Here is a 26,121-nt window from a genome sequence, read left to right on the forward strand (position 1 = left end):
ATCGGAGCACTCCTTGAGCCATCCTGCAGCATGAGCTTCGTCTCAGCAGCCCTGCGTGGCCACAGAGGTGCCCAGACTGCAGAAGTGGGGCAGGACTAGGGCCTGCCCTCTTAATGCTGCTGGGTCATTCAGTACAAGTATTTTTCTTACGCTTGACAGAGGAACAGCGAGTGGATGTGATTAACCTGCACCCTTTATTCAACCATGCTGAACAGGAGTAGTTGCTGGGTTGCTTATATGCCAGCTCCCAGCTTGCTCTGAGACCAGAACTAGTGAGATACTGGTCTAGGCGTCCTAGACACACATTCCTCACAGGATTTCGTTTTGAGGGTTTGCATTACTTTACAGTACCTGGCTAGTCTGCGGGCTGGACGGGTCATAAGAAGGTACATAATTCTTCAGAGTATCCTGAGGATTCAGGTGGGGAGGATATCTGATCGTTGGATGAGAGAAGTAGCTAGATGGGGCAGGAGGAAGAATAGCTTGTGCTGGAAATGGCAATGGTGAAGGTGGAGGTGGAGTTCTAGTTGAGATGACTAGAGAAGATAAAACAAAATTAAAATTACTTTGCATCTTGTTTCTTCTAAAATTCTTCACCTCTATGTTACAGCAAGAAAAATAGTCAGTTATAAATCAGTACACTGCACTCCCGCTTCATGGTATCTTTATAGAAAATTTAACATCTCCTCCCCTCATATCATCCCAGGCAATGGGAAGTGCTATTTCAGATTCATAAATACTGTATCTTGTTTTGGTTTTGTGGGCTACACCATCATATTTTTTTTTCTTTTTTATTTTAAACAGTGATCCAGCATAAAAGACATTTCAATTACACAGTTTTCCCCATATGCAGCCCAAATAAACAAACCAAATAATTCACGCAATAAATTAGACCTACACTTTTATCCACAGGACTCCAAAAGATGAGAGCAAAGTCACCAAGTACTAAGAAACAGTAAGAAATCTCTCACTGCATTACACTCTATCTGCCTCATGTGGGGACAGGGTAATAACTACTCATCAATAAAGCCATGAATATTAGCTGACCTTTGTGAAAATGCTCATGAATGTTCAACTTCAGTACCTAGGAAACCAATCCATCCAATAAAAATATCTCTGACAAACAAAAAAGTATCTACCCTATATATATTCCTCCTTGCATTCTCTTTCTTCCCAGATCCTACAAACACACACTATCTATAGACTATATGTAATGTCTAAACAACCAGCAATGTTTTCACAGTGAAAGGAATGTACAGCATGTCCTGCTGCTTCTCTGTTGCCCAGCTGGAAGTGCAGAGTGTTCTATCATACTGCACCACAACCTGCTTTCCACCCTTACTACACATCTAGAGGGCATCTACTTGGCAGCGTATTAAAAAGAAAGTACTGACTTCAATGGAAATGGATAAAAGACAATGCTGTTTTCATTTTTATTAGTGGGAGGGTTCAAAATCTGTGTAAGTGAGGTATTTTATAAACTGCTCAGAGTTCTATACTGCATCAGCACAAGCATACCAACACTGCTGTTCTGGACCATCTCTCATGCCTTTGTTTTCTTTCAGCTTAATTTTTACATGTCTTGATATTTTTGAGCTGGGACAAAGTCATAGTTTGCCCAAGAAAAAAACAACAGTAGGAATGTTCCAAAATTGCTGTACTTGGTAACTAAAACCTTGCAAATCTCAAAACCATTGCTCACTGACATAGTAGAACAGGCTACACAGAAATTGGGTTTCCTAGCAAGTAAATAGCTCATCTACAAATTGGGTTACAACTGTCACTCAACTACATATATCTAAAAATTTTATACTACAACAAATATAAAGATCTACACATAAGTATAGGGCTAAAAATAATTGTGGAATCTTTTTTTATGACAGGGTCATTTTAATCACAGCCTGATCAGTTCAGCATAATCATAAAACATTAGTTACTGCTCTGACGTGGGAATTGTACAAAAAACCACAAGTGAGCAGAAATCTATTCTTCTGTTTCACCCATCATCTCTGAGGTACTTGAGTATTTGCTGATAGTGGAAACCTTATAGAGACCAGAATGAGGCCAGGCTCACTTTTGTAATACAAAATAGGTGGTTACTGGGGGGAAAACAGTCCTTACACATGCGCGGAAAGATAGGAACTTGAAATCATGGGAAATCACCAAAGAAACTTCTCAAAGGATAACTGCATGTTAAAGAAAAGAAGAAAGAGTCCTTAAGTCTGTTTTACTCCTCTAGTCACCCATCTCTGCTCACAAAATTAATCCCTTTATATACAGTTTGTAAGAAGATATGATGGGCTGCTGAGGGCAGACTTCTAAGGGCTGTGTTCTCATCTGAAGAATCAGAGTCACTCTCACCTCTAACATTAAACAGACAATGATGCTGGAGTTTTCCTGTCATTTCTAATGAACCCTCAAGATAACATGCATTCTGACACATTCCAAGTCTCTCCTTCACATTTTAAGTGGAGTTTTACTATGGATTTATTACAGATTTCAGAAAACAGATGTTGAAAAATATTTATCAGTACTCTATGTCTTTAGATAGAGCTTATTTCATTGTGTCACATAATTAACATGGTTGTGACTTCTCTTATGTATTAAATTCGACCTATTATGGTGTTTAAATCCAACATAGTCATAGCAACTGTAATAAAAAAAGATGTAGGTGGAAGGAGGAAAGACAGGGAGGATTTTTCCTCTGTCAGTTTCTTCATGCAGTTTACAGCTTATTTTATTCATTAGCTAATCCTAAATCCTTTCCAGTGACTTGCAGCAGTCAGACTACCTGAACTGAGTTTAATGAGCATTCCTGCAAGGATACCCCAACCTCTCCCATTTTTACTCTCATCAGTATCATAAATGGGATTACGTCTCTAAGAAAGTCTGCAAAAATGCATCACAATCTGATTGTAGGAAAGGAGAATAGATCAAATGAACAGGGAGGTATTTTTTGCGCCTCCATAACCCTCACCACTGTGTGCAACTCCTGGGATTCCTGGGTGGTGATGCTGGGGAAAAGTGCTCAGTCTCGGTGAAGAATCCTGGGGAGAAGTAGGACTAAACAGAGGCTTTTCAGGTTTCTTCATTGTAGGAGAAGCCATATCTGCAATAGAATAACAATGGAACAGTGACATTAGCTTAGAAGCCCATCCCAGGAGACGTCATTTTGTAGACTAAAAATATTTATTTTTACTGTTCCCACATAAATATTGCTTGGTGACCCTATTCCCCTACGACCAATAAGCTAATTTTAAACTATTGCTTTCAAACCTGAGAATGAATAATAATCCCCTAACTGGTGCAAAACAGAAACTACATTCCTTTCATACCAGACAAGCCAAACAGTAAGAAACGCATGTCTTCAGAACCTCCCTAGACACTTCTCAGCTCCTAAGAACATCACCAAATCATCTGCTCCTTCAACAGCCACATAATCTTTATTGCATTTTTTAATGGAACACCTACACTCAGGTGTGTAGGGTAACTGCCATACACATGCCGGTTTATGGTATTTATTATGTTGTTATTTCAAAAACCCATCCCTTACCCTTCCCAAAACCATAGTGAAATAATGTAACCTTACTAAGAATAAAGGATACTTTAACTTCTCTATCTCATATTTTCCATGTCTCAGTAGAGCCTTCCCACCTCTTCCTTCCAGCTTACCTATCAACAAAAACATCTCTTTAGAGCTCACTGTGTGAAGATAACACACTAAGTAGGGACGAATGTGTGATTTCTGCCATGCAGCGTTACTGATATTTCATAAAGCAAAAATACTGGACTCTTTCTGAAAATTTAAATTAATTAAACAACATTTGTTGGACTTCGTGCCAAATTATGTCAACATTAATTATAACATTTTTATAGGACAGACATTGATATCATAAGTGGGTTTCATTTCAAATCAATGGGACTGACTCATTTTTAAAGCAAAAGTAATTTCTTAAGTACTTTACTGGACTGGGGCCATGTTGCAGATGACTTTCCTACATGGACCACGGTACCCCTTAAAGGGATTTTGGCACTTTTAGTATTGGCACACTGTATTGTGCCATTCTGGGAGACATACAATCACCCTGGAAGTCAAAGAGAGGCCTGCAAAATGTGAGCACCTTACTGAGACCAAACTGGCTCCCTGAACTGCCTGGAGTTTAAGAGTGGTTTTTCACCCTGAAAGCCATACAGAGAGCAGAACCCATCAAACGAAGAGACCACTTGTCTGCTCTGCCCCATCCCACTGCCAAGCTCTGCACAGGCACTGGAACCAGACCCAGGGCAGACTCTGCCAGTGCCCCTCCACCAGCCCTCTCTGCAACTCCCCTGCTCTGCTTTCATCCTGACTACTTAGCCTGCTGATTTCCCAGATACCCTGCAAGATTCAACATTTCAAGAAGGCTACTGAGAAAGGATTTTATTCAGTGAAACATTCAGCAAGAGTAAGGAATTGCTTTACAATAGAGCAATTCAGCACTAATTCAGTTTTAACAGATATGACAATAGGTTACTCTATGCTTGTTATCATACTGATCTGTTGCAATTTTACGTTACCAAAAACACTGAGTGTTGACAGAGGCATCTCTAGCTGTCTTATAAAACTTTGTTGTTGAGGAAGAAAACAGAGGAATATTTTGTTTCTTTGAATCTACCTAAAGTTAGCAAAGACAAAGTTGCCAAATGGTTACAGTTTCATTGATTACATCCTGTTAAACTAAGAAATATTTTTTAAAAGTGCAGGACAGATTTTTTTTTAATTGAGTTTTACATAGATAAACCATGATAAAAAGGCACATTAATTCTGAAATTATTTTCAAATATGTCATTATGTTTTATCTTCTGCTCAAATGACAGCCCTAGCCTCTTTCATATAAGGCTGTTGTTTCATCAAAGCAAGAAAGTCCTCACACCTTCACAATGGATGTTGGGTTTTTTAAAAGCCCAGGACAAATTTAACCAGATATGGTCTGTATTGTGGTTCTGTGCATGCACAATCTCTGTCTTGTCAGAAACACTGCAATGTTACAGTCTGAGAAAAAAGGTAAGTGTGCCTAATAGCTTGTACACACAGCCTACCCACTACAACACTGTCCTCATCAGTAGTTGTCACAGAACTTACCAGTGGCCAAGTATCTTGTTGACTCTACCACATATAAGCTATCACAAAAGAGAGAATGTACAAACAGTTTAATTTTATTTCACATTCAAAGTACTGCACTTAAGTCTCCCTAAGGGAAAAACAAACCATGGGCTGGAAGTGGAAAATCTTTTCCTTATATAAACCTCATATTCAACAAAAGAACCCATGAAAGAAAGAGCTGCCTAGCTCCTGAAGGTCTGCATGTGTCAGCAGCTCTGATTTCTGGAATGCAACAGAGATTTAATTTGGTTGGTGGCTGTTACTTCATTAAACAAACAAAAGTTGTTTTGTTTTTCAAAACCAAAATATTTTAGTTGATTGAAAGAAGTATGTTATACGGAGTGCAATGTAATCAGAGTATCCATTAACCCCCCAGTGGCATCACTAATTTGAAAAGAATCCACTGAAAAGGAGATTGGTGACTATAAGAACCTTAGCATTTGCTTTAAAAATGTGTAAATTTATTCCTACTCCTACTTTACAGAAGTAAGAATTGTAGTCAGCAGAAAACAGACAGCATAAATTACAAAGCAAACACAATGAACGTCTCATACAGAAGACTGTTTCCTTATCAAGGTGAATGCAACTGGTAGTCAGGAATAGAAAATTCTGTATTGACATAAAAATGTTCATTACCCACCAAAACAGCAACACTAAAATACACCGCACAGCACACCACCATGAAGTACTTTCAGAAGTCTCATTATATATAGCACAGGCAACTGCAAAGAATATTGCCAGAAGTGTGGGCAGGACCTTCTTTGTTAAAACAATGAACTTCACATTGAGAAGTAATTCAGATAGCCCCTTCCGCCCTCAGCCCCCACGGCTCTCCCCGTGTGTGCCTGGCTATCATAACACAGCATTCATGCTCCTGACACTGTCGAGTAACAGATGCAGTCAACAGGGGAGACAAAACAATAACTGTTCATATAGGTTAGGAAGAAAGGCTGTAGCCATCTCCTCCTTGACCAAGACATAAGGCTTAGAGATTTAACAGGAAAATACAGAAGTGACTTTTCTTCAAACAGTTACCAGTTACAAAACGTGAAAAAAAAAAAAAAAATTAAAAATGCAAAGCTGTTTTTCACTGTCTTTAATTTTTCTTGTAATAAAGTGTCTTTAAATACAGCAGAAATAGTAAAGTGACAGTGAGACTATATGATTTTACGAGTAACTTCTACATAATGGAAAACGCATATTTTCTCATTTTAAAATGTATTAATTTTTCTACATCATGAGATATAGTCTAGTAGCTACATAGTGCCTAGCTATATACTGATAATTACATAATGAATGACAGAGGTCACAAAAATAGGCCCCTTGCTCTTACGTCTGTGTCAAAGTTTCAGGAATAAGATTCCAATCCTCATTACTTTGAGAATGAAATAAAACAGTTTCAAGAATGATTTATTTTTAGACTTTTGGAAAAAATGCTAAGTACAGATGAAAAGCAGAAAGATGACAAAAGCACACAGACAAAGTTATCAAAAGGTCAACATTAATCAGGCACTGTGTCCTCTCCCAGTAAGAATATTCTTCAAATGTGAAAAAAGGGCGTTTTTTTTTTTTTCTTTTTACAGTTCTCAGTGCTATTCAAATCACTCTCGCCTGTATCCTCATATTACTGTGGAGATACAGTATGTATGCACCCAGATGGGTGGCATACTATACATTTTAAAGCATCACATCAAAGAAAAACAGGCTTATGCAAATAAAAGGAGTTAGATCATTTCATCTCCCATCAAGGTAAATCTGTCTACACAGGAAGGCAGAAGAGCTGCTGTGAAGCACAGCGTATGTAGCCTGCTCATCAGCAGCTTGCACAAATGGTGCTCCAGATGTATAACTGTTCAAGACAGCCTAAGGCAACAATTTTGATCAATTCTAACGTGATAAAATGCTGCAGGGAAAGTGTGCAGAAACATGTTTACGTCAGCCTTTAATTAAACTGTTGTTCACTTTCAAAGAACCTTAGGAAACACTAATGAGATATGAGTTTTGGCAATTTCCTCATCAAAGCAAAGACCCTCTGCCTCAGTCTGAAGCAGCTTGTCATCCTGGCAGTTCCCTGGACCAATGTCACCTTGGCACACCACTCAGCAAGCCACCTGTTAGGAGAACTCAGCTGGAATTGAGCAGTGATCCAGGACAAGTTCAAACATCCACCTGCCTATTTCTGGACACTCGATCTGCTTTCTTGCTCACCACCACAACATGGCAGCTTCTCTTTCTTGTTCATGAGACATGCTCATGACCAGAATAAGAAGAAATCATAAAGAAATACTAAATCTCTCTTAATCCCATTTATTCTTAAACTGTTCTTATTAATATCTTTTCTACCTCTTAGTTTCACAAGTCTTTCTTTACAAGTTATGCTCCTGCAGACAACAATCTGTAAAGATTCATTTACCCCTCAATATAGCATCACCATCATAGAAAGAAAGATAAAACAACATTCAACTTACTGTATATACAGTCATAGTGAAAGCAGGAAAGCTATGGAGTTCACTTCACCACTGACAAGCTGTAAGAGGCATCCATTCATGCTACAATTTTAAACGATCTGCTCTTTTCCCAGAGGCAGTACCTGGGATAATTTCTGGTGGCAGGATACACTACATACATCACATCCAGCTGGGCCTCACTTTTCACTGCCTCCACCACAACTGGTAGGTACGCTTGTGTGAAGCATGTGTGAAAATTTTAAATTCACGACAGATAGCTGGATGTTGATGATGAATCATGACAAATCCCACTGTGCTCAGGAGAATCAGTTTTGTTTCATATTTGAGCATGTGAAGAACTAGCAGAGCTATTCTGCACAGGCAGATCCAGCATCACCAATTTTTAGATGTGTTCAGTCTGATTTCATTTAATGTTGTAAACATTATGTATTTCTCAGCTGTAAGTCTTAACAAGGCACCTAACAGTGCCTATTGACAGCTGAATGACTCTAAAGCACAACCACCTCTATTTTGTAAGAAAAAGGCTTTGTTATATCTGTCCTAAAGACTTGGCACTGGGGCTGGATGGAAACCAAGAATCCTGAAAATCAAAACATTTTAATTCATTTATCTTCTTCACAAAAAAGGAACAGTGACGTATTTTTGTGAATAAATAGGAGAGAAAGACCGATGTACCTGAACAGCTTTGTGTCTGAGATACTTAATGCCTAGATCAGAGAAAGATTTGCTAGAATTCCTGTTTGGTATCAGGCAGAGATCAGGCTTTGTATCTAGTTCTCCCATCATCCAAATCTGTGCCCTAATCGTTGGCCTGTCGGTGTCTGTTTCCCCCTCAGTCCAAGTTTTATATTGCACCAGAAAGAATCCCTGCTAAAATTTTACTTATTTCCATTAAAAAAACAGTTCTGATAATCAGTGCTTTCCTGAGTGGAAAATCAACAAAACAAACCAACCAACCAACCAACCAACCAAATCATTATCAGTTCTGTTCTGTAACTTTCTGAGACACATATAGCAATGCTCAGTGTCAAGGCCTTTGTACTCCCTTTTGAGAGAAACAGCAAGGTCTTACATGAAGAGATATGTGTATGTTGCTTAGCAGTTGAGAATGTTCTGAACTTGAGGAGCAGTCAGTTAAGGTTTGAACAGAGCCATTCTCTTCACGTCTAAAAATCTGATCTCAGTTTTATTTTTGTTTCTACAAGTGATCAAGTGCAGAAAAGCATTTTATATATGAATTTTATAATAGAGTAGAATATTTCAGTGTACAAAGATCTGATAACCACCCATCTTCAAATCAGTCTACTTAGTGTCAATGTTATTTTCACAGGCGCACCTCCGATACTGCACAACCCAGTCTATCAGATTGTGACACTTGTTTTCCTATCAGGAACCATGCCCAAGGCCAATCAAACACTCTGTTGTGCTGGTTTGCCCTTCCACATCAGAGAAATCATTTCAATTTATTGTTTTTTGTGATTTGTAGTGAAAAACCTAAGAAGAGGAACTAGACTAGAATTTCTTCCAATGCCATTTTCAGTACCGCAAGCTGGTGAATAAAGCACTACAACAATATTGTAATTCAGAAAAGCTACAGCAAAACAAATGTAAATTTCTTACAACAGCAACTGAATTATTTCCTTGTTCATTCTCTATTGATCTTTTCTAAAAAATTAGACTCTCTTATTTTGCATTGCTTATTAGGTGTTAATACACATAAGAGAAGAAAGTGATGCCAGAACTTTCAGACAACTGAAACATGAGAGTCAGAAACCCTTTAGATGGAATAAATATATCATTCTTCTCATCCTTACCCACATGTAAACTTGCAGAATACTGTTATCCATTGATAACAGTTACATCCTGTGGGATGTGTTAACCTTGATGACTTTCTTTTCCTCAACATAAAGGGATTTGGACAAAATATAGAAGGGTGTCATGTACCTGCCCTTATATATCCCAGCATATCAGAGGGGGTGGGAGGCGGTTGGAAAACCCAGACAAGTCTTTACAAACAAGTTGTTTTTTCTTGGTGTATGTGACTAGGTGTATAAAGCTGGACAACAACTTCACTGCATTACTCTCTATCCTACCTTTTATGAACAGAAAGCAAAACAACTCAGTGCATCTCCTGTTAAAATTATATACACTAGCATGAATCTAGTGCATGGTTATTTAAGTTATCATCTTTGGAAAAGCTGCATAAACATTTCCTAAAATTAACTCCTTTTTTTTTTTTTTTTTCTTTCAATTTTTCAGTTTTAGCAAAAGGCAGTTTATAAAACAGGAAAAGATATGATGGTCAGATTAAAACATTAATACTAAATATGCACACATCAAAAAATACCTACATCCCAAAGTAATTTCAAAAAATGTTTAACAGTAGGACAGGACACACGGACCTAATCCTGTAACAGATGTTTAACTGTATCATATGATATGTAAGTAATTAATTGTCATACTGAAGAGTTTATTCCTATTTAAATTTATATCTATTCCCACTAAGATTAGGCTGAAACTATGATATGCTATCCTGCAAGAACAGTGGGCAGCAATTCTTCATTCTCATCCTTCAAACCCACCTTGACACTCCTCATCAGAAAGTAATAGTAAACCTCCCATGAAAGATTCATAATCAGTCTATGTCATCATACCTGCACTGTTTCTTCTGAAGATAAAAATACCTTTTTTTTTTTCCCATAAATTGATCTGCTGCCATAAAGCCGGCCCGTCTTCCTCACTCTGCATGCCTCATACCAGAAGCATTGTCCAGCTGTGAGACCCCTGCAAATGCAGGTGCCACCATGGAGACCATGGGGAGGGAGGTGAGAATGTCTCCACCAGCTCCGCAGTGACACATGGGGGCTGGCAGCTGAGTGCCAGACTTCACCTCTGCAGCCTCTCCTGCTTTCTTACCACAACCTCAGACTCGGTTTATTCAAGCACCCCTGTACCAGCACATCCCATCAGATGTCCTATGGGAAGTACTTAGGAATAACTCAGAGCTCAGTGGGATGGCTACCTGTTAAACATGGACCACGCACTGCAAGTAATGAGGCTGACTTTGGAAATAGTCATAAAAAGTATGAGACTAAAAATACAATGTTGCTGCCTCAAAGAATATACTCTAACAAATACATATAGCATCATTAAAAACCCACATGAGACTCCAAGTACTCTGCACTGCCATAAATAACCCTTAAGCAGTTACAGTGTACTTTAGGTACTCAACTACATTTTTATTTAACTTTACACTTCAGAAACAGACTGAGCCATTTCATCATCTATGTGTCATTAAGAGATGTGATTCCAGTAGATAGCTCCAATAGAAGAGCACTATGGGAGACTGTGAGAAAATCTAATTAAAAATCCAAACATATATATACTACAAAGACTGTAGAGTACATTTTAGTTATCTATTAAATTATCCTACAGAAAGTCATCCAAACTTCAAGGAAAAATGCACAGCCATAACTTCTCATTAATGCTGAGAATCCAAGAAACTCAGCTGGAAAATTAAATCAGTATTGTAACCTTAGTTGCAAAAGTCAGGAAAGTATTCCCAACTTCTAATGCAATAAGATTAGAGAGACATTTGATATAAAACAATGTAAGGGAAGTTGTTGATGTAGAAGCATTTAGGTTATGACATCTCCTTTTTATTACTATTATAGTCTGTATTGCTAACAGTTTAGGATGGTTTAATAGTTGTGCTATATTAATTTAATTGTAGATCCATCTAGAGAGTGGTTTTGAACTGAGATAAAATCATTAACTCACACTGAAATATACTACTTTGATCAAGTTTGATACAGTTTGTATGAAAGCAGTAAAAAAGACAAACTAAGAATCTTTAAAAAGTCCTTTAAAAAGTTACAATATGTGGGCTAAATGCATTTTTTCCTATCTCATGGATATACTATAACTGGAAAAAAATTTCAGTGCAGATACCTATGATTCATGAGGTACTGACTACCTATTTTTTTGGTAACTGAAGATATTCTGCACTACGTAGGCTAGGTCATGCAGAACAATATTTAACCTACAATTTCTAATAGGATCTGATCAGTTTCAAAAATGCTAATTAAATCACTTATTTAGCAACATTGGAATAGGACAATTACACATAAAAGCTGGGCCAAATTTTGCATTAAGACATGCATTTTGTCCCTAATTTTAATCAAAAAATGTCTAGGTTCATCATCAAGGTAATAGGGTATTGCCATAGTATAAAGTTCATCACGGAATAAGTGCTATGCATACAATAAAAATATCCTTTTGCACTTACATCTTTCATTGATATATATGGGAGATGCATATGCTAGCACTGAGTGTATTCAATACACTAACAACACATGGAAAATATTAAGTAACAGGCCTTGCCACAATCTAACAGTCAAAATAAAAGACAAAGAACCTAGAATGAGATTTTTACAGTGACTTTATTGAGCAAATAACAGCCATTTCCAGGAAAGCAAAATATCAAACCTTTTTGTATGCTTCCTACTGTATTTGTCCTTCTGTCTGTATTTCTAAACATTTTATTACTCTTCATTCATTCCGAAACTGAAGTGCACAGGGGCTGAAGGAAAAGTCAGGTTCCTGCTCTGTCCAGAGTAGAAAGTTCCTCATCTGCTACTCTGAATATTTGAAGATACTTATAAGCAAGTTGTAAATTCGTCTAAAGCCATTCTAAATACAGAAAGCCAGATGTAATCTCTGTTGCTTTATTTTTGGAGAAAGTGTAAACTTAATATCATTCTCACTCAGTAATGGAGGTTGTAAATTTTCTTGATGTACAAGAAACTTCACTCATTTTAAGATAATATTTTTGCTGACCTGTTCACAGATTTTTTTTTTCTCTTTCTCTGCCTTTTTAATTAAATAAGCATATGAAAGCTCCTTCACCTGCTTTTCTATACCTAATGCCTTTCAAGTTCTAAGGATTAAAAGCACTTTTCATCTTTATGAATGTCTAACTTATATTACATACCAGCAATTTTTCCTGTAAAATTGCTGCTATGGATACCAAAAGTAAACCACTTCCCAATTGATTTTAAATTTGTTTTAGTTATCACTGAAGAACTATTGATTTTTAACAAGTAGACATAATGCCGATTCATTGAACACTACCAATGTCTTGTTCTTCAAGCAGGAAGAAAAAGGAGAACCCAACTTGCAGCCTCCCAGGTGAGTCTTCCTTGCTAATGCTATTGATTGTTACCATGATGCCACTTTCTGCATCACAGCAGGCAACAGGCAAGGAGAAGCCATGTCTAAGAATTTTCTCTGAAAATACAATTTGAAAAATTACTTTTGGTGAAAAGCACCTTTTAATTTACGAATGCAAAGTTATGAAAACTTATCAAGTGGCAGCATTTGACTACTGTGTACACATTATATTAGTTAGAATACAGAAAATTCATATAGATCCATGAGCTGTGCATGAATGTGTGTATATATATGTATAGATGAAAGGTATGTGTATGTGTGTGTATACACTGGTTAAAGAGTATCTTGAAATATTAAAAAATACAAAGGCAGATGTAACAGAAGTTACTAACAAGACATAAATTGCTTTAAAACATACTTTGACACACAAGGATTTTGAGAACTCTGAGTCAAAACCACAGAAATGCATTTAACAGATATTCATCAAGGTAAACCTTTGCAAGATGAATGCATCTGTTAGATGGAGACTATCAGTTTCTAAAGCATTAACCTTCAGAAGGAGCACCAGGAGCTGGAAAAAATCCTGAACTCTGTCCAACACAGGCCACCAAAAAACCAAGGTGATCTGTTACCGTTCTCAGTTCCTGGACCACATTAACTACTTCCTCTTTTAGTTCCCTCACCTCAGAAATGAGAATGTCCATCTTTGACAGTCCATGGGAAGATGGCCCAAGAAGGAAAGAGCCATCAGGAAGGACCCCAATGGGGAAGGAGTGTCCAGTGGGTGGGGAGAAAGCAAAAGGGGACAAGTGTCCAGAAGAGGGGTATCCAACAAAAGGGGTCGGGACCTGAGAAGTGGAGGGTCCAACAGCTGCTGGCCAATCAACAGATGAAGGCGGTCCAGCTATTTCAGTTTTAATGGTATGCTGGCATCTTGACTCTTGACTGTTGGTAGAGGTGGGTGAGGTGTAAGAGAGTGAACATGATGAAGAAACTGTAAAATTAAAATTCACTTCATTGTATATTGACATTCAGTATTTCCAGACACCTGACTACTACAGAAATCCACATGAATCTCTCCACTTTTACCATGACCAGCGTGCACTGGTGATAACACCTGTCTTATTTATTTACAACATACACAGTGTTGTAACACTTTAACAGTAAAATAGATCTCAAGGTCAAATACTGAAATTCTCTGTAATTACGTTAATGGACTTTGTTAAGCTAGCTTTTAAAAGAGGAGCCATAGGTGCACACACTGTGCTCTGTTCTTCTGATATTCCTGTTTTCTTATGAGTTAAGGAAAAAGTGTATGATTTACTTACCAGTTAATAAATCAAGTGTTCACCAACAGTCCTTAGCCTATTAGATCAAATGTATTTTTTTATCCACTGCACTAGTTACTAGTGTTGTTATATTTATAGTAACTTCTTAATAACTGTTCCAAATGGGGTAGGTGATTTTTTTTTTTAACTGTACAAAATTTTATCCTCCTCAGAATTTCTAAAACACTCATCAAATTTACTCATGCAGCAACTTTCATCTATTTCACAAAGTATTACTATGCTATTGTAGGAACTCAAAATTTTGTTTAATATAGAAACATGTAAAGAATTCAGCAACAGCTACCTGGAAAAAGGAAGTCTGCAGGAAATTTACAGCAAACTACTTTTTATATTTAGATACAATTCCAGTTGGTAGAAATATAAGTAAGACACGTTCCAGACATTATTGAAGTTAATAAGACATTCACTTGGAAATAGCAAGGTACAAGAAAGAACAAATAACCTACACCAGATCTGACAGCAGACACAGAAACTGAACTCATAATTGTCATGTTAGGGCTTTATTTCTAAGTAATGCATCATTCTCAGAGACAACATTTTACTTTCTTAGGATCTGGGATTTTTGGAGGATGGTTAGTTACTTGAAAGGTTAATGGTAGAGAGAAGGTCTGTGAGAAATCTTTGCTGTTATAAACCTGCCTATTTGCTCTGCAGGAACACCTCATACCTGTTTCAAAAAATCACGCATATAGAGTCATATTTTAAGTATTTTAACATAGTAAAAATAATGGCACAAACTACAGAATCTTCCCACAATCAATGAATGTATGTAAACTCAAAACCAACACTGTAAATCCATTGTATTTTTCTTTTTAATCTATTTTTGAAACTGTTACACATACTCTTGTGGTTACGTATATTTTTAAAATAGTCACAAACTTTTGCATGTCAATGAAGTAAAACTCCAGGACAGTATCATGGCTTCACAAGCTTTTCTTTTCTTCCATAAGGATTTATAATCTGACTTCAATAAATACAAATAAAAAATAATTTTTAATACTATTTTCAGTTAATTAGAGCTTTTATATTTTTATATCAGAACAATAACATGCATAACAATACTAGAGCACTGGATAACGAAGCCACCGCTCATAACTCTGTGGATTGACTTTGACTAACCTTATGCCATATAAAGTTACCATTTTCCAGATATGTTTACTTATTTCTGCCCAGAATTACATCTTCAAACAGTCAACTCCCCTAAAATTGACTATAAAACACAACATCTAGAAATCTTATCAAAACATTTTTGAAAGTAGTACAACAGAAAGAAGACAGATAATAGAAAAAGGACAAAGTCTGGAGTTTTACAACTGAAGGTAGAGTGTGGTATGAGGAAGATTTTTCTTAGTTTCACAGATGACACATCATGGTTAACTCACAGAAACTCCTGCAGTCATGTTCCTACCCCTCATGATGTATGTTTGCATGGTAGAGAAGCTGTAGAAACTGTAAGACTTACAACAAAATCACTCATACAGAATCACTCCTCTCTTGATGTCGGCTTACCTACTAAACTACATGATATTTGTATTTCACAGCAATAAAAGGCTGATCTAACCTGCCTATCCCACTGCAAATCTTCATCCGTCACATTTTTAATCTCAGCATATTTCTGTGTTACCCATTAATCTTTGTCCCATTCTCACTATCAAAATGGTTAGATACCCCCTAGACACCCATGAAACTCCTAACTACTTTATTTCAACCTGTTGCAGCTATCACTGTTTTATTTTTACTATCTCCAGTTCCAAGCTACCACTGTCATCTCATTTCTGCTACTTTATAAATGCAGCTGAATAAAGATATGAAAAGTATTCATGATAAAAGAATCTTTCAAGTCTTTGTCATTTCTATTTCTATTAAAATACATTACACAGGTACGCAGATGAAGTAACTACATCTATTTCAGATCAGAGGTCAGAGACTTTGCTCTGCCAAATTCAAAACAGAGACAATGAAACTAAAATTAGTAATGCTGGATCTTACTATCAACCCCATTTCTGATTTTGTTTCTCTTAGAAAAGTTAAAACTGCATCAGACTGAAAGAGAAGCTACTTACCCATAAACATGATACCTCTGCATAGTCTCATGTGTGGGTATTATGGATTGATTCACATTTCTGATGCTGATGACCTTTGGAGATTGCCTGAAAAAGCAGTGCCTGTTGGAACTACATGAGCATCATTTGGTGACACTGGATGAACAGAAATGTGATACCAAATTGCTTCTCCTTTTTTTCATTTATACCTAACCTCATATGACAGGCAGATCTCCATGGGAGAGAAGGAAGTAGTACCAGTGAGCTCTCTGGTGTAGAAACCACCTCCAAACTTTTATTTATATTATCTTTGTGCTTGCAGGCATAAGGAAACAGAATATAGGTTTTCACAAATATCATATCCTGGTAAGAGCTCTGTGTCCAAAAGAAGCTTTACACAGATACATGATAGTATGAAGATGATACCAAGCATCTACAAACTAGCAACAGAACAAATAAGCCAGGAGCTGCCACATACCCCTTCCCGGTGAGGCTGGGTACCAAGGATAGGCACTGTGGCCACTACCTTACAATGTTTCCGCAGCAGCAAGATAACCTCAGAAAGTGACTGGAGACAAACATAAATGGTTAGGGGCAAAAGGCTTATGCTTCCCCCAGTGTAACTGTTTTCAGACTGATCAGTGATATATCTGTCCTCTGCAGAAATGGAAAAACATCTTAAGGACAGGAGAAACAAAGTCCCTCAAAGTGTCTCAAAGACAACCTCACTGTCAGGGATCTGGTAAAATATCACTAGGCCCAGCAGTGCTGGAAAACAGGACATTCAGGAAGGAATGTAAACTCCAGGAAGCAAAAATAAAATACACTGATTCAAGTTTATCTCTTTTATTCACTCTTTCTTATCTTTTGGGGTTCTCTGGTTTATGAAACATATCTAGGGAGTCAAAGGCTGTTTCAGTCCAGAAGTCTAGCTACCCAGTGGCACCAAAATTAAGGTTCATCGTAAATCTACCCAAGCAATTTGAACAATAACATTGTTCGCTACTGACATGAAGAATGCTGGTAAAACAGAACAAATCCAGTGTTCACACAACACAGTTCATTGCAAGCAGAATGACTGAAGAGCTAAAAAGCAATTGAGGTAGTTGGGAACTATAGGGATCATCTGTGAAAGACTTCATCAGTAGGACTCTGGCTCAGCCGTCCATGCAGCACTGCATTTCTCAGAAGCCCCTACATCTCACTCAGCCGCATAAGAGGACTTCATTTCACAAGTGGGGATATGTGGAGACCACTTCAGAGAGGAATGACAGGCTGTTTTCCCAACAACCACAAAAATAATTATTTAAAAAGCACAAAAATTAGTTGAGGTACAACACTGATTTTTATGAAAAATCATAATAAAGTGTTATGGCAAATCAGGTAACAGTCAGAGAGGAAAATATTTTGCATGAGGGTGAACTGCTATTTTGCTGTCCTTAAGTCTGGCTACATAAAGCCATGGGCAAGATTTTTTTTTTTTTTTTTTTAATTCAACAGTGAATGCTGTAAACAGCTAGAAATAAGAAAATACCAGAGCCTCTGTAAGAAACAAAAAGTACAAAAGAAATGACAAAGACTAATAGACATTGTGTGAAACGAACAGCCTAATGATGACAACATAGATCAGAGGGTAGGCAGAAGCAGATTAAAAGGAGACCAACTATAATGAAAATGTGAAAATGAAAGGCAGCTGAATTAAATACCAGTCACATACTATCTTTCACACAGACATGAAAGGGAAAACTTAGCAGGCAAACAAACAAAAAGAAACCAAAACAGATAGAAAGAAAAAAAAATAAGTGTAAAACAATATCAAAATGAGGTAAGAACAAAGGGTCAGTCAGTTACTGAAGAATTGAGAGCAACAATAAGCAGTGGATGGGGATAAAGAGGACAAACATTGGAAGATCAGCAAAGGAAGCAACAGCATGTATTTTTCTCTATTTCACTTTCACATTCTGTGCTGTATATTTCACAAACTCTCCAAATAGCTGCAGCACCTCAGCCACAGGATCCATTAACTAACTCTGTTCAAATACATGTGGGTTTAAACACATTTTCATATCACAAAGGTGAAGGAAAGGACTAAACTGGCATCTAGGCTTATAAGGTATCAAGACAACGTGAGGGAAAGTCATGACAATTCATTTTACAGTTTTGATAACCATAACTTTCTTCTCCACACAAACATGTTCCTTGCTTCTGATAATCAAAAAAACATTATTTCCCAACACCCTTTAACATATGAATATAGTCCCACAAAGCTATGTGGGGGCTCTTCAGAAAAGAGCCTATTGGACCTATTCTGAGTCACATAGCATGGACTAAATACACAAACAGCAGTCTGTCAGGGTAAAACAAAACCTGAATAAACTAGTGTTGAATCAACCATAGTATGGAGATGTTTGGGTTTCTATTTGAAACCCTTGTATTCAAAATCCTGCTGGGATGATCACAGCATACACGATATCAAGTACCTCACTTGCCACACATTTTTTCAAACAAGAGACAATCACCACATGGAAAAAATGTTATGTGGTTGTTTATATCATGAGCTTTTTGTAAACATACATTTGTAAATATACATTTAGAAAACCAGCAAACACACAGAAAAATAAATTATTCTTATAAAAAGCCATAATTTTATTACAGTAATGAAAAGGCAGATGCAGAGATTTATTGTACATTTGAATATACTTTGAGTTAAAATGGTCCCATGTTACTCACCTTGATCTCTTTCATGCCACGTCCGACTCCCCGCAGCTGGTGAATTTGGAGAAGGATAAAAGTCTCCTGTCGGGCTTGGCTCCATATTTTCATCTATGGAGATAGTTTTGGGTCTTTTGCTGTTGAAATAATGTGAGATTTGGCAGTGAATATGATACACAGCTAGTAGTGGCATATAAACTGTTTGGATTTCAACAAATATTTCAATAGAAAGTAATCCAGGCATGCAAAGTAAAAAAAAAAAAAAAAAAAAAAGTGCATATTAGAGCCTAGACTAACTTACATAGATGATATTTAATATGTAATGCAGGTATGTGCTTGCATTTTTCACATGATTTAATACTTCAGAGATGGCATGAATGGGTAACTTATAAAAGCCTACCAGCATTTGGCTGAACAACCAAGAAACAAGTTCCTGTAACTTACTAAAGAAAGGTTGTGTCATGAGGGTATTAAACACTATGTAGAAACCATAACAGCAAAACAAAACACTGGAAAAGCATTACTAATTGTTGTGGTTTGAGCCATGACAGTGAGCTCAAAAGTGAGGGTAAAACAGGAACTTTTCTGAATGTGTTAATAAGGAAAAAATGTAGTTTGGTATATTTCACCAGGTCAAAAGCCTAAGCTTTTCAAAGAGGTCTAATCTGAAACAAAGACTTTTCATTTTAGACTAGTTTAATTAAAAGCAATAAAAAGGCCCATATTTCAAGTCACACTATATAAAATGAGGTAGCACTTCAATACAGTGGAGGGAAGTCAAGTTTCTTCATAACAATATATACTGAAGCTGTTATGCTGACTGCCAAGGAAAACCAGAAGGAAAGTTTTAATAGTGATGGTGGTATTATTATTGTTGTTGTTGTTATTATTATTATTATTATCATCATCATTATTATTATTATTATCATCATTATTATTATTATTACTACTACTACTACTACTTCTACTACTACTGCTACTACTACTATTATTTAGACAACAGTGTGAGAATTATTCTACCCATTTCTAAAATGTGTTAGGTAAACTGCCAAGTTGAAAATACAATGGAAGGAAATAGGGGAAAATGAGCAAATTAACTCAGAAGCACCAGGTGCTAGTGGAAGAGTGCCCCAGTCCCCTGCAGTCCTCTTAAATCCTGTCCCACTGTGAAGACACCTCCTGACTCACTGCTCTGCAGAAACATGGGGCAATGAGAGGTCCTATAGCGCTTATGCTTTCATGGTACATCAGACAGCTTCAGAACACCAAAGGGGCACAGAGGTGTGACAGAAGACAGTATATTATCAGAAGTCAGAGTGCATTAGTACATTATCAGGAGTCAGGAGGAGGGCACGGCAGGTTCTCCATCTCGGTGGGCCTGCCAGCTGCTCCTGAGGGAGGCAACAGGGTCTTTCCAAGAGTTGGGAGAAGGAAGAATGTTGAAGCAGGGAAGAAGTGGGTCTCTCAGATCAAACTGCCTGTAGCAAGCACATGAAGACCCTTGAGAAAAAATAGAGATCCTGTGACTACCTCACATGCTCCTCTTTGTTCCCACTGTGCTGGGAAATGCCCCTTGAAAGGGTGAGGCAGGAAACATACTTTCATGAGCTGGGTTGATGCTACAGATAAAGACACCTTGTCTTTATATTCCTGCCCTGACGCCTTTTGAACAGGAAGCAGTATCTGTCTCAACATATCTTTCAAGACAGAGGTTCAAAAGGGAGCCCCCAGTGACAGCATCCAGGCCTCCAACGGCCCTGAGGCACTGAGGCCTGCCAGCAGGTTCCTGGATGCTAGGCCTTCCTGCAGCCCAGCAGCAGTTTCAGGATGCGTAGCTGTTCTCTTGGCAAATGATTTAGCGAGCACTTCAGACCCTGACAAAAGTTATTTCCATCCTCGATACCAACAGCAATGACAGGCAATAATGACGCCACTTCAGGTTACAAGATTTGCAATATATATATATCTGTTCATAAATTATAGTAACATATGTAAGTAGCCTACCTCACCAAATCAGAGGAAATTCATAAAATAGTAGCTGTTGACAGTAATTTTGAATTGCATGTTCTACACTATGAAACCTGGTTTCACATTAGCACTTATTTCAAGTTTTTACCTGCTTGGTGGAGAAGACAAGGACCTCTGTAGATTTACACCCGAATTCATATCATGGTAATACGGCTGGCTCGGAAGCTCTCCAATTGGGAAGTTCACTCCAGTTCCCTGCGTTATGGGTGCTGAAAAACACATCATCGTAATGAGTCAAGGATAATCTTCTATCTTTTTAGCCATCTTTTAATTTTTCACACTGAGAAGAATATCAAGATGTTACTACATGTATCTAATTTTCTCAGTCTTGCAGAAACCAAGTACAAACAAGTTCTAGCAATGTTTATGTATCTAAAAAAGTGAATTATCTTCTCCCATCCTTAGCAATCCCTTAGCAGTTACGTAGACATCACGTATTTGTTGTATAACAGATAACCTGGAATTATCAATATGAAAAAGGTAACACAAATGTTGGCACAACATCTAACCTTCTGCAGAAGGACTTCTATAATGAATGAGGCAGAGTTTATAAGAACAGTTAAAATTATTTATTAAAGAACTGAAATAACTGGAAAGAACAAACTTGAGGACACACAAACTTCTTTCACCTTAAACTCTTTTGTATTAATAATAGCCTTCTGTGCTGACAGCATGTTTTGCCACCTCCTTTTTCTTTCCCCCAGTGCCACAGGTACTACTTTGCATATGTACACCTACACATAAACACACACACTCAGTGTTATCTTCACCTCCTTACAGAGTCTATGTACCATACATCTTGGCACTTCAAGAAGAAATTATACATTACATATTGTGGTGTATTTACCTTTGTTCACTGTCTGTGCATTGTGCATTTTAACTACCTTTGGCACCTAAAAGAATAATTGCATGTTGTGTAATGTATCTGAAGGTTTGCATTTTTCCTGACAGTTAAAGTACAACTCTGTTGCGGCTTGAGGTTAAACAAATGCATGGTAAGAAATCCCACAGAAACCACATGCTTTCAAGCTTATTATTAGAAGTATATGCTGTATAACAGCTGCAGAAGGTATGATTTCATAACATAACTACAATATTGATTCTTTTTTAATCTGAACAGCCTGATGCTTTAAAATGTATTTAACAACCTAACAACTAAATGAAAGCTGTATTTCGCACATCCTCAGCCTGCTAAAACAGCAAAACCATACCTTCAGCAAGCATAAAAAAGAATGTATCTTAACACTGCAGGATGGCAGTGCTCAGTATTTTGCTGAAGGACTTCACATAATTTTAATTGTGAAATATTAATTTCAGACCATAGCAAATGAAATGATACATGCATCCTAAGCCTCACTAAGTTAATTAAACTCCTCAAGCATCCTGACCTGGCATGAATTAACTCCTGTGCAAAATTTGGATGAACAGTTTTGGAAACTTGGGCCTCACTGGTTTTGTCCTCACCTCATTAGAAAAGAGATTTTTCTGGACCATTCAGTTATTATAATGTTGGTGTCATCACTGCAGACACTTCTAACTATAACTTCCAAGTATTCTTGTTTACTTCCTAATGAAGTCTTAAGAGAAATATTTTGATACGAAAGGGAGAAAAGAAGCATTCAGAAAGCAATGTCAAATGAAAATATACACTGGTTTTATGCCATACTATTATAGCAAATTCATAGATGTCAACAAAACAGATTTTCTTAGTTATATGCATTTTGGTTTTTCTTTCTGCAATAAAAGCTTCACCAGTTCTTTCATATTTATATTTTATTTTGCTTTTTTTTTTTTTTGTATTTTAGTGTGCATAACATTTCTGATGCTAAAGCAAGCCAATGTAATTAGAAATTCAATTACAGCCAATACGAGTAAAAGAAACACAAGCATATAATACATTAAGTTAGTCATCCTTTATATCCATGTTGTGATTTTTCTTTAAGAGCTACAAATTCAAAAACAAACTAAAATAATAATCAGATGGCTTAGCAGAATCCAAGGATGTGTAGGACAACCTTAAGTAGCAGCAAGACTAACAAATAGAAGGTTTTGTTATGTATGGTGATTTTATTGACATATCAGTCTATTAAGCTGTGCAGAGAGACACATAAATTGATTCAATCTTTAAATATCTGAAAGACAAAAGAAGACTTCTGTTTGTTTTATTACAAACACATGCAATATGAACTGTAATACTGTGGTCAAACATATCAAAATTGTGCATGGTTATAGGCATTTCCTATGAGTCTTACATCTAAGGGAGAAAAAAGCTTCAATAAAAAAACCTTCACTTCATTACAGCAGGCTTTGGAAATTATTAAATGCAAATGATAACTTACTTCTGGACACCCTCACAAGTTCTGACACGTTGAACACTCCAGATTTTACAAAACTGTCCTCAAGGTACACTGAAAAAGATCACAACACCATAATCAGTATAATGAGAAGACTAATAACTATAGGTAAGTCTATATACCAGCTAATAACAGTATCAACAGAGTCCCAGAACTGTAATACACAGACCAAAGGACACCGAAAGCTGATCATGGGATCTAATAAGAACTGATGAGGCAGAGATGCAAAAATTCTTGGAGCTGTGAAAAAGGAATTTTTTAATATGTGTATGAAAACAAGCAATACACAGAGTTTCCTAACTGACCATGCAGAATATGCCTAAAAAATAATTCCTTTCATTAGTATCTTCAGCTTCTAAGTCAGTATTAAACTAAGAACTGTATCAGCTGGACTAAGCAATTTCACCATACATCAGTCCTGTCCTCACAAACATTTCTGCTAAATAGTGACTTTACACTACCACCTCCATTACCAAATCATCAACTCTGAAGTATATGAGAGTTTTACTGTTATTTACAGTAAAAGCAGGAACTGGGCAAAACAGCTGAGCTATTCAGTGGGGTTTTTATATACATGCTGAATTATATATCTAGAAACCTATCTTTAAGAAACCATATATTATTGTTTTGTCTTATGTTTGCTTATGCTAAGATAAATGTGTATGATATATTTTTCCCTGCTGTGAAATTCAGGCACAAATTGGAGTACAGCATTGTTGGCATTCCTACTGTAATGTCAGGGCTGTGATGTCACCTAATCTCAAATTCTGTCAATAGATTACATTTACCAAGAACAATATTTAGATCTATACTTGGGGCACATTACTGCTCCAACAGTATTACTTTTTTATTTGTTTTCATGTGAGACAATGCGCTAACAATTTCTTACAGTGGTTTCTCTAGTTTCTTTTCTGAATTAACACAGTTTTTTTTTTCTTTTGGAAATACAGTCTCAATTTGCCGTTCCAAATGTTTGAATGAGTAAAAACACTCTAAATGTCACTAGCAAAAACAAACAAACAAACAAACAAATAAAAGGTGCACCGACTGCAATATTTACTGATTTGGAAAACAATGGTCCAGTACTATTCTCTTCAGCTTTCTTTCAGCAATTACTGCTTTCATCTTCAAGTAATTTAAAAAAACACTGCCACTATAATGAGAAAAGTAACTGTAAAAGCAGTAGACGTCACTTGAGAGATCTGTTGTTGGTACATCTGAGGAAATCTCTACTTACTTTTCAGGTCAAACAAGGAGAGCAGAGGCAAAAAGAATGATTTTCACTGCTTACTATCAGTCTTATGGACCCCTAGAGCCACATCATCCAGCATCTCTGATATTATTTATCAGTGGAGGTATAAACAATGCACCTGACAACTCAAGCTGAAAAAATGTCAATGTATCTGATGGAGCACATTTCCTGACATCTCTGTTACACTGTTACACCTACAAGCAAATGTCAGTCTTCCCCGTCTGAAAAACCACCCCAGGAGTAAGTGCAGTGGGTGTGCAGAGTACCATAGGCCTGTGGGATCATCCCAAACAATGTTATGCCAATGTCATCATCTTCTCATCTCCCAGTCAATGTCACTTAATACAATCTCCCTTCATGGTTTTCCTTCTACTAGTAACTCTGCAGGTCTCCCACTCTTTTCACTTCCTTTTACATTCCTCTCCCTCATTTTCAACAGCTTCTCTCTATATCCACTACTTTTTCCTCTCAATATTGTCCTTCACCTGGATGTTTCAGGTCCCTCAGCAACCTTAATCATCTCCAGTTTCTAAGAACTAAGAGCCTTTCTCTTTCATCTCTTGCACTCCTTCTCCATGTTTTTTGTGTAGATGAAAACATGACATGGCTTCTCAAATATTTATTTCTTTATTTGACAGAACTTGGAATAACCATATAATAAAAAATCGCAAAGAGTTTATGTTTCCGTTTCTGCTTCTTCCTCAGATTTCATCTTTTAACCCAAGAATGAGCAAGCTGGATGCATGCTAATAATTCCTCCAACAATGGCAATCGCCTTTCTCTGATTATTTCCTCCAGCAGGAACAGTCTGCAGTAGTACATGGAAGGGAGATTTCCAAAGAACAATTTGGTTCCTTGATTTTACTTGGCCTGTAAGTGAAGTGTGGCTTAAAGCCAGTGTACAAACACGCAGACAGACAGCTCTGGAGCTGGTAATGAGACAAGATTGAACTTCTCTGCTGCTTACCCAAATACCAGTACTTTGTAGCACAACTGCTCTCATTCAAGTCAGACTATTTGAGAGGGACTTTACCCAAGTGTACATTAGTCAAGCTATCCTTACAGTGAGAACAAGCCTCAAGGCTCATATTAAAAACAGACAATGCCCATGTAGGATTTTTTATGTAAGAACACAGATGTATACATGTGTAAGGACACACACATAGACACACCTGTTTAATCATCACCCTCCGCTCATGAATTCTTACTTTTTCTCACTGGCAATACTGAGAATACCTACATAACATAACATTCTCTCCTTGTGAAAATGAAATGGGAAACAGGAAAAAAATCTGCCATGGAATGATACCACTGTTTATCACCTCCTCACAGAAGGATGAATTGTTGACTGATGGATCACTGTCTTTCAGCCAGGTTTCCCCCTGACTTGGATGGTCCAAAAATAATGACACCTACAGATATATTCAAATACTTTGCCTGGCATTAGGAAAGAGAGGGAAACTGCAGCTATTGTCATCCTCAGTCAACTTAAAAAGCAGCTTCATTTTTTTCTCTATGTAATGTCACAAAATATTATTTAAAAATTGACACAGTATGTCCCAGGCACTGAGCAACCTCATCTTGAGCCTTAAGTTCTAACA

At 37.1% G+C, this 26,121-nt stretch overlaps 1 protein-coding gene across 13 annotated transcripts in view; it reads right to left on the bottom strand.

The window, feature by feature from the left end:
* NFIB (nuclear factor I B) overlaps window positions 1-26,121 on the bottom strand; it is a 277,174-nt gene that overhangs the window by 38,467 nt on the left and 212,586 nt on the right. For 12 of the 13 annotated variants that reach the window (XM_042804618.1, XM_042804615.1, XM_042804617.1 and 9 more), the window contains 5 exons: window positions 23,254-23,322; window positions 21,003-21,123; window positions 18,905-19,023; window positions 2,978-3,109; window positions 352-536 (listed from right to left, as the gene is read on the bottom strand). In XM_042804618.1, the coding sequence (XP_042660552.1) occupies window positions 352-536; window positions 2,978-3,109; window positions 18,905-19,023; window positions 21,003-21,123; window positions 23,254-23,322 (626 nt within the window). Of the gene's footprint in view, window positions 1-351; window positions 537-2,977; window positions 3,110-16,176; window positions 16,283-18,904; window positions 19,024-21,002; window positions 21,124-23,253; window positions 23,323-26,121 lie in introns of those variants that run through there. The other variant, XM_033004197.2, reaches the window with a different exon arrangement.

This window comes from Tyto alba, unplaced genomic scaffold (assembly GCF_018691265.1).
Source record: "Tyto alba isolate M040663 unplaced genomic scaffold, T.alba_DEE_v4.0 Super-Scaffold_42, whole genome shotgun sequence".
NCBI lineage: Eukaryota > Metazoa > Chordata > Aves > Strigiformes > Tytonidae > Tyto > Tyto alba.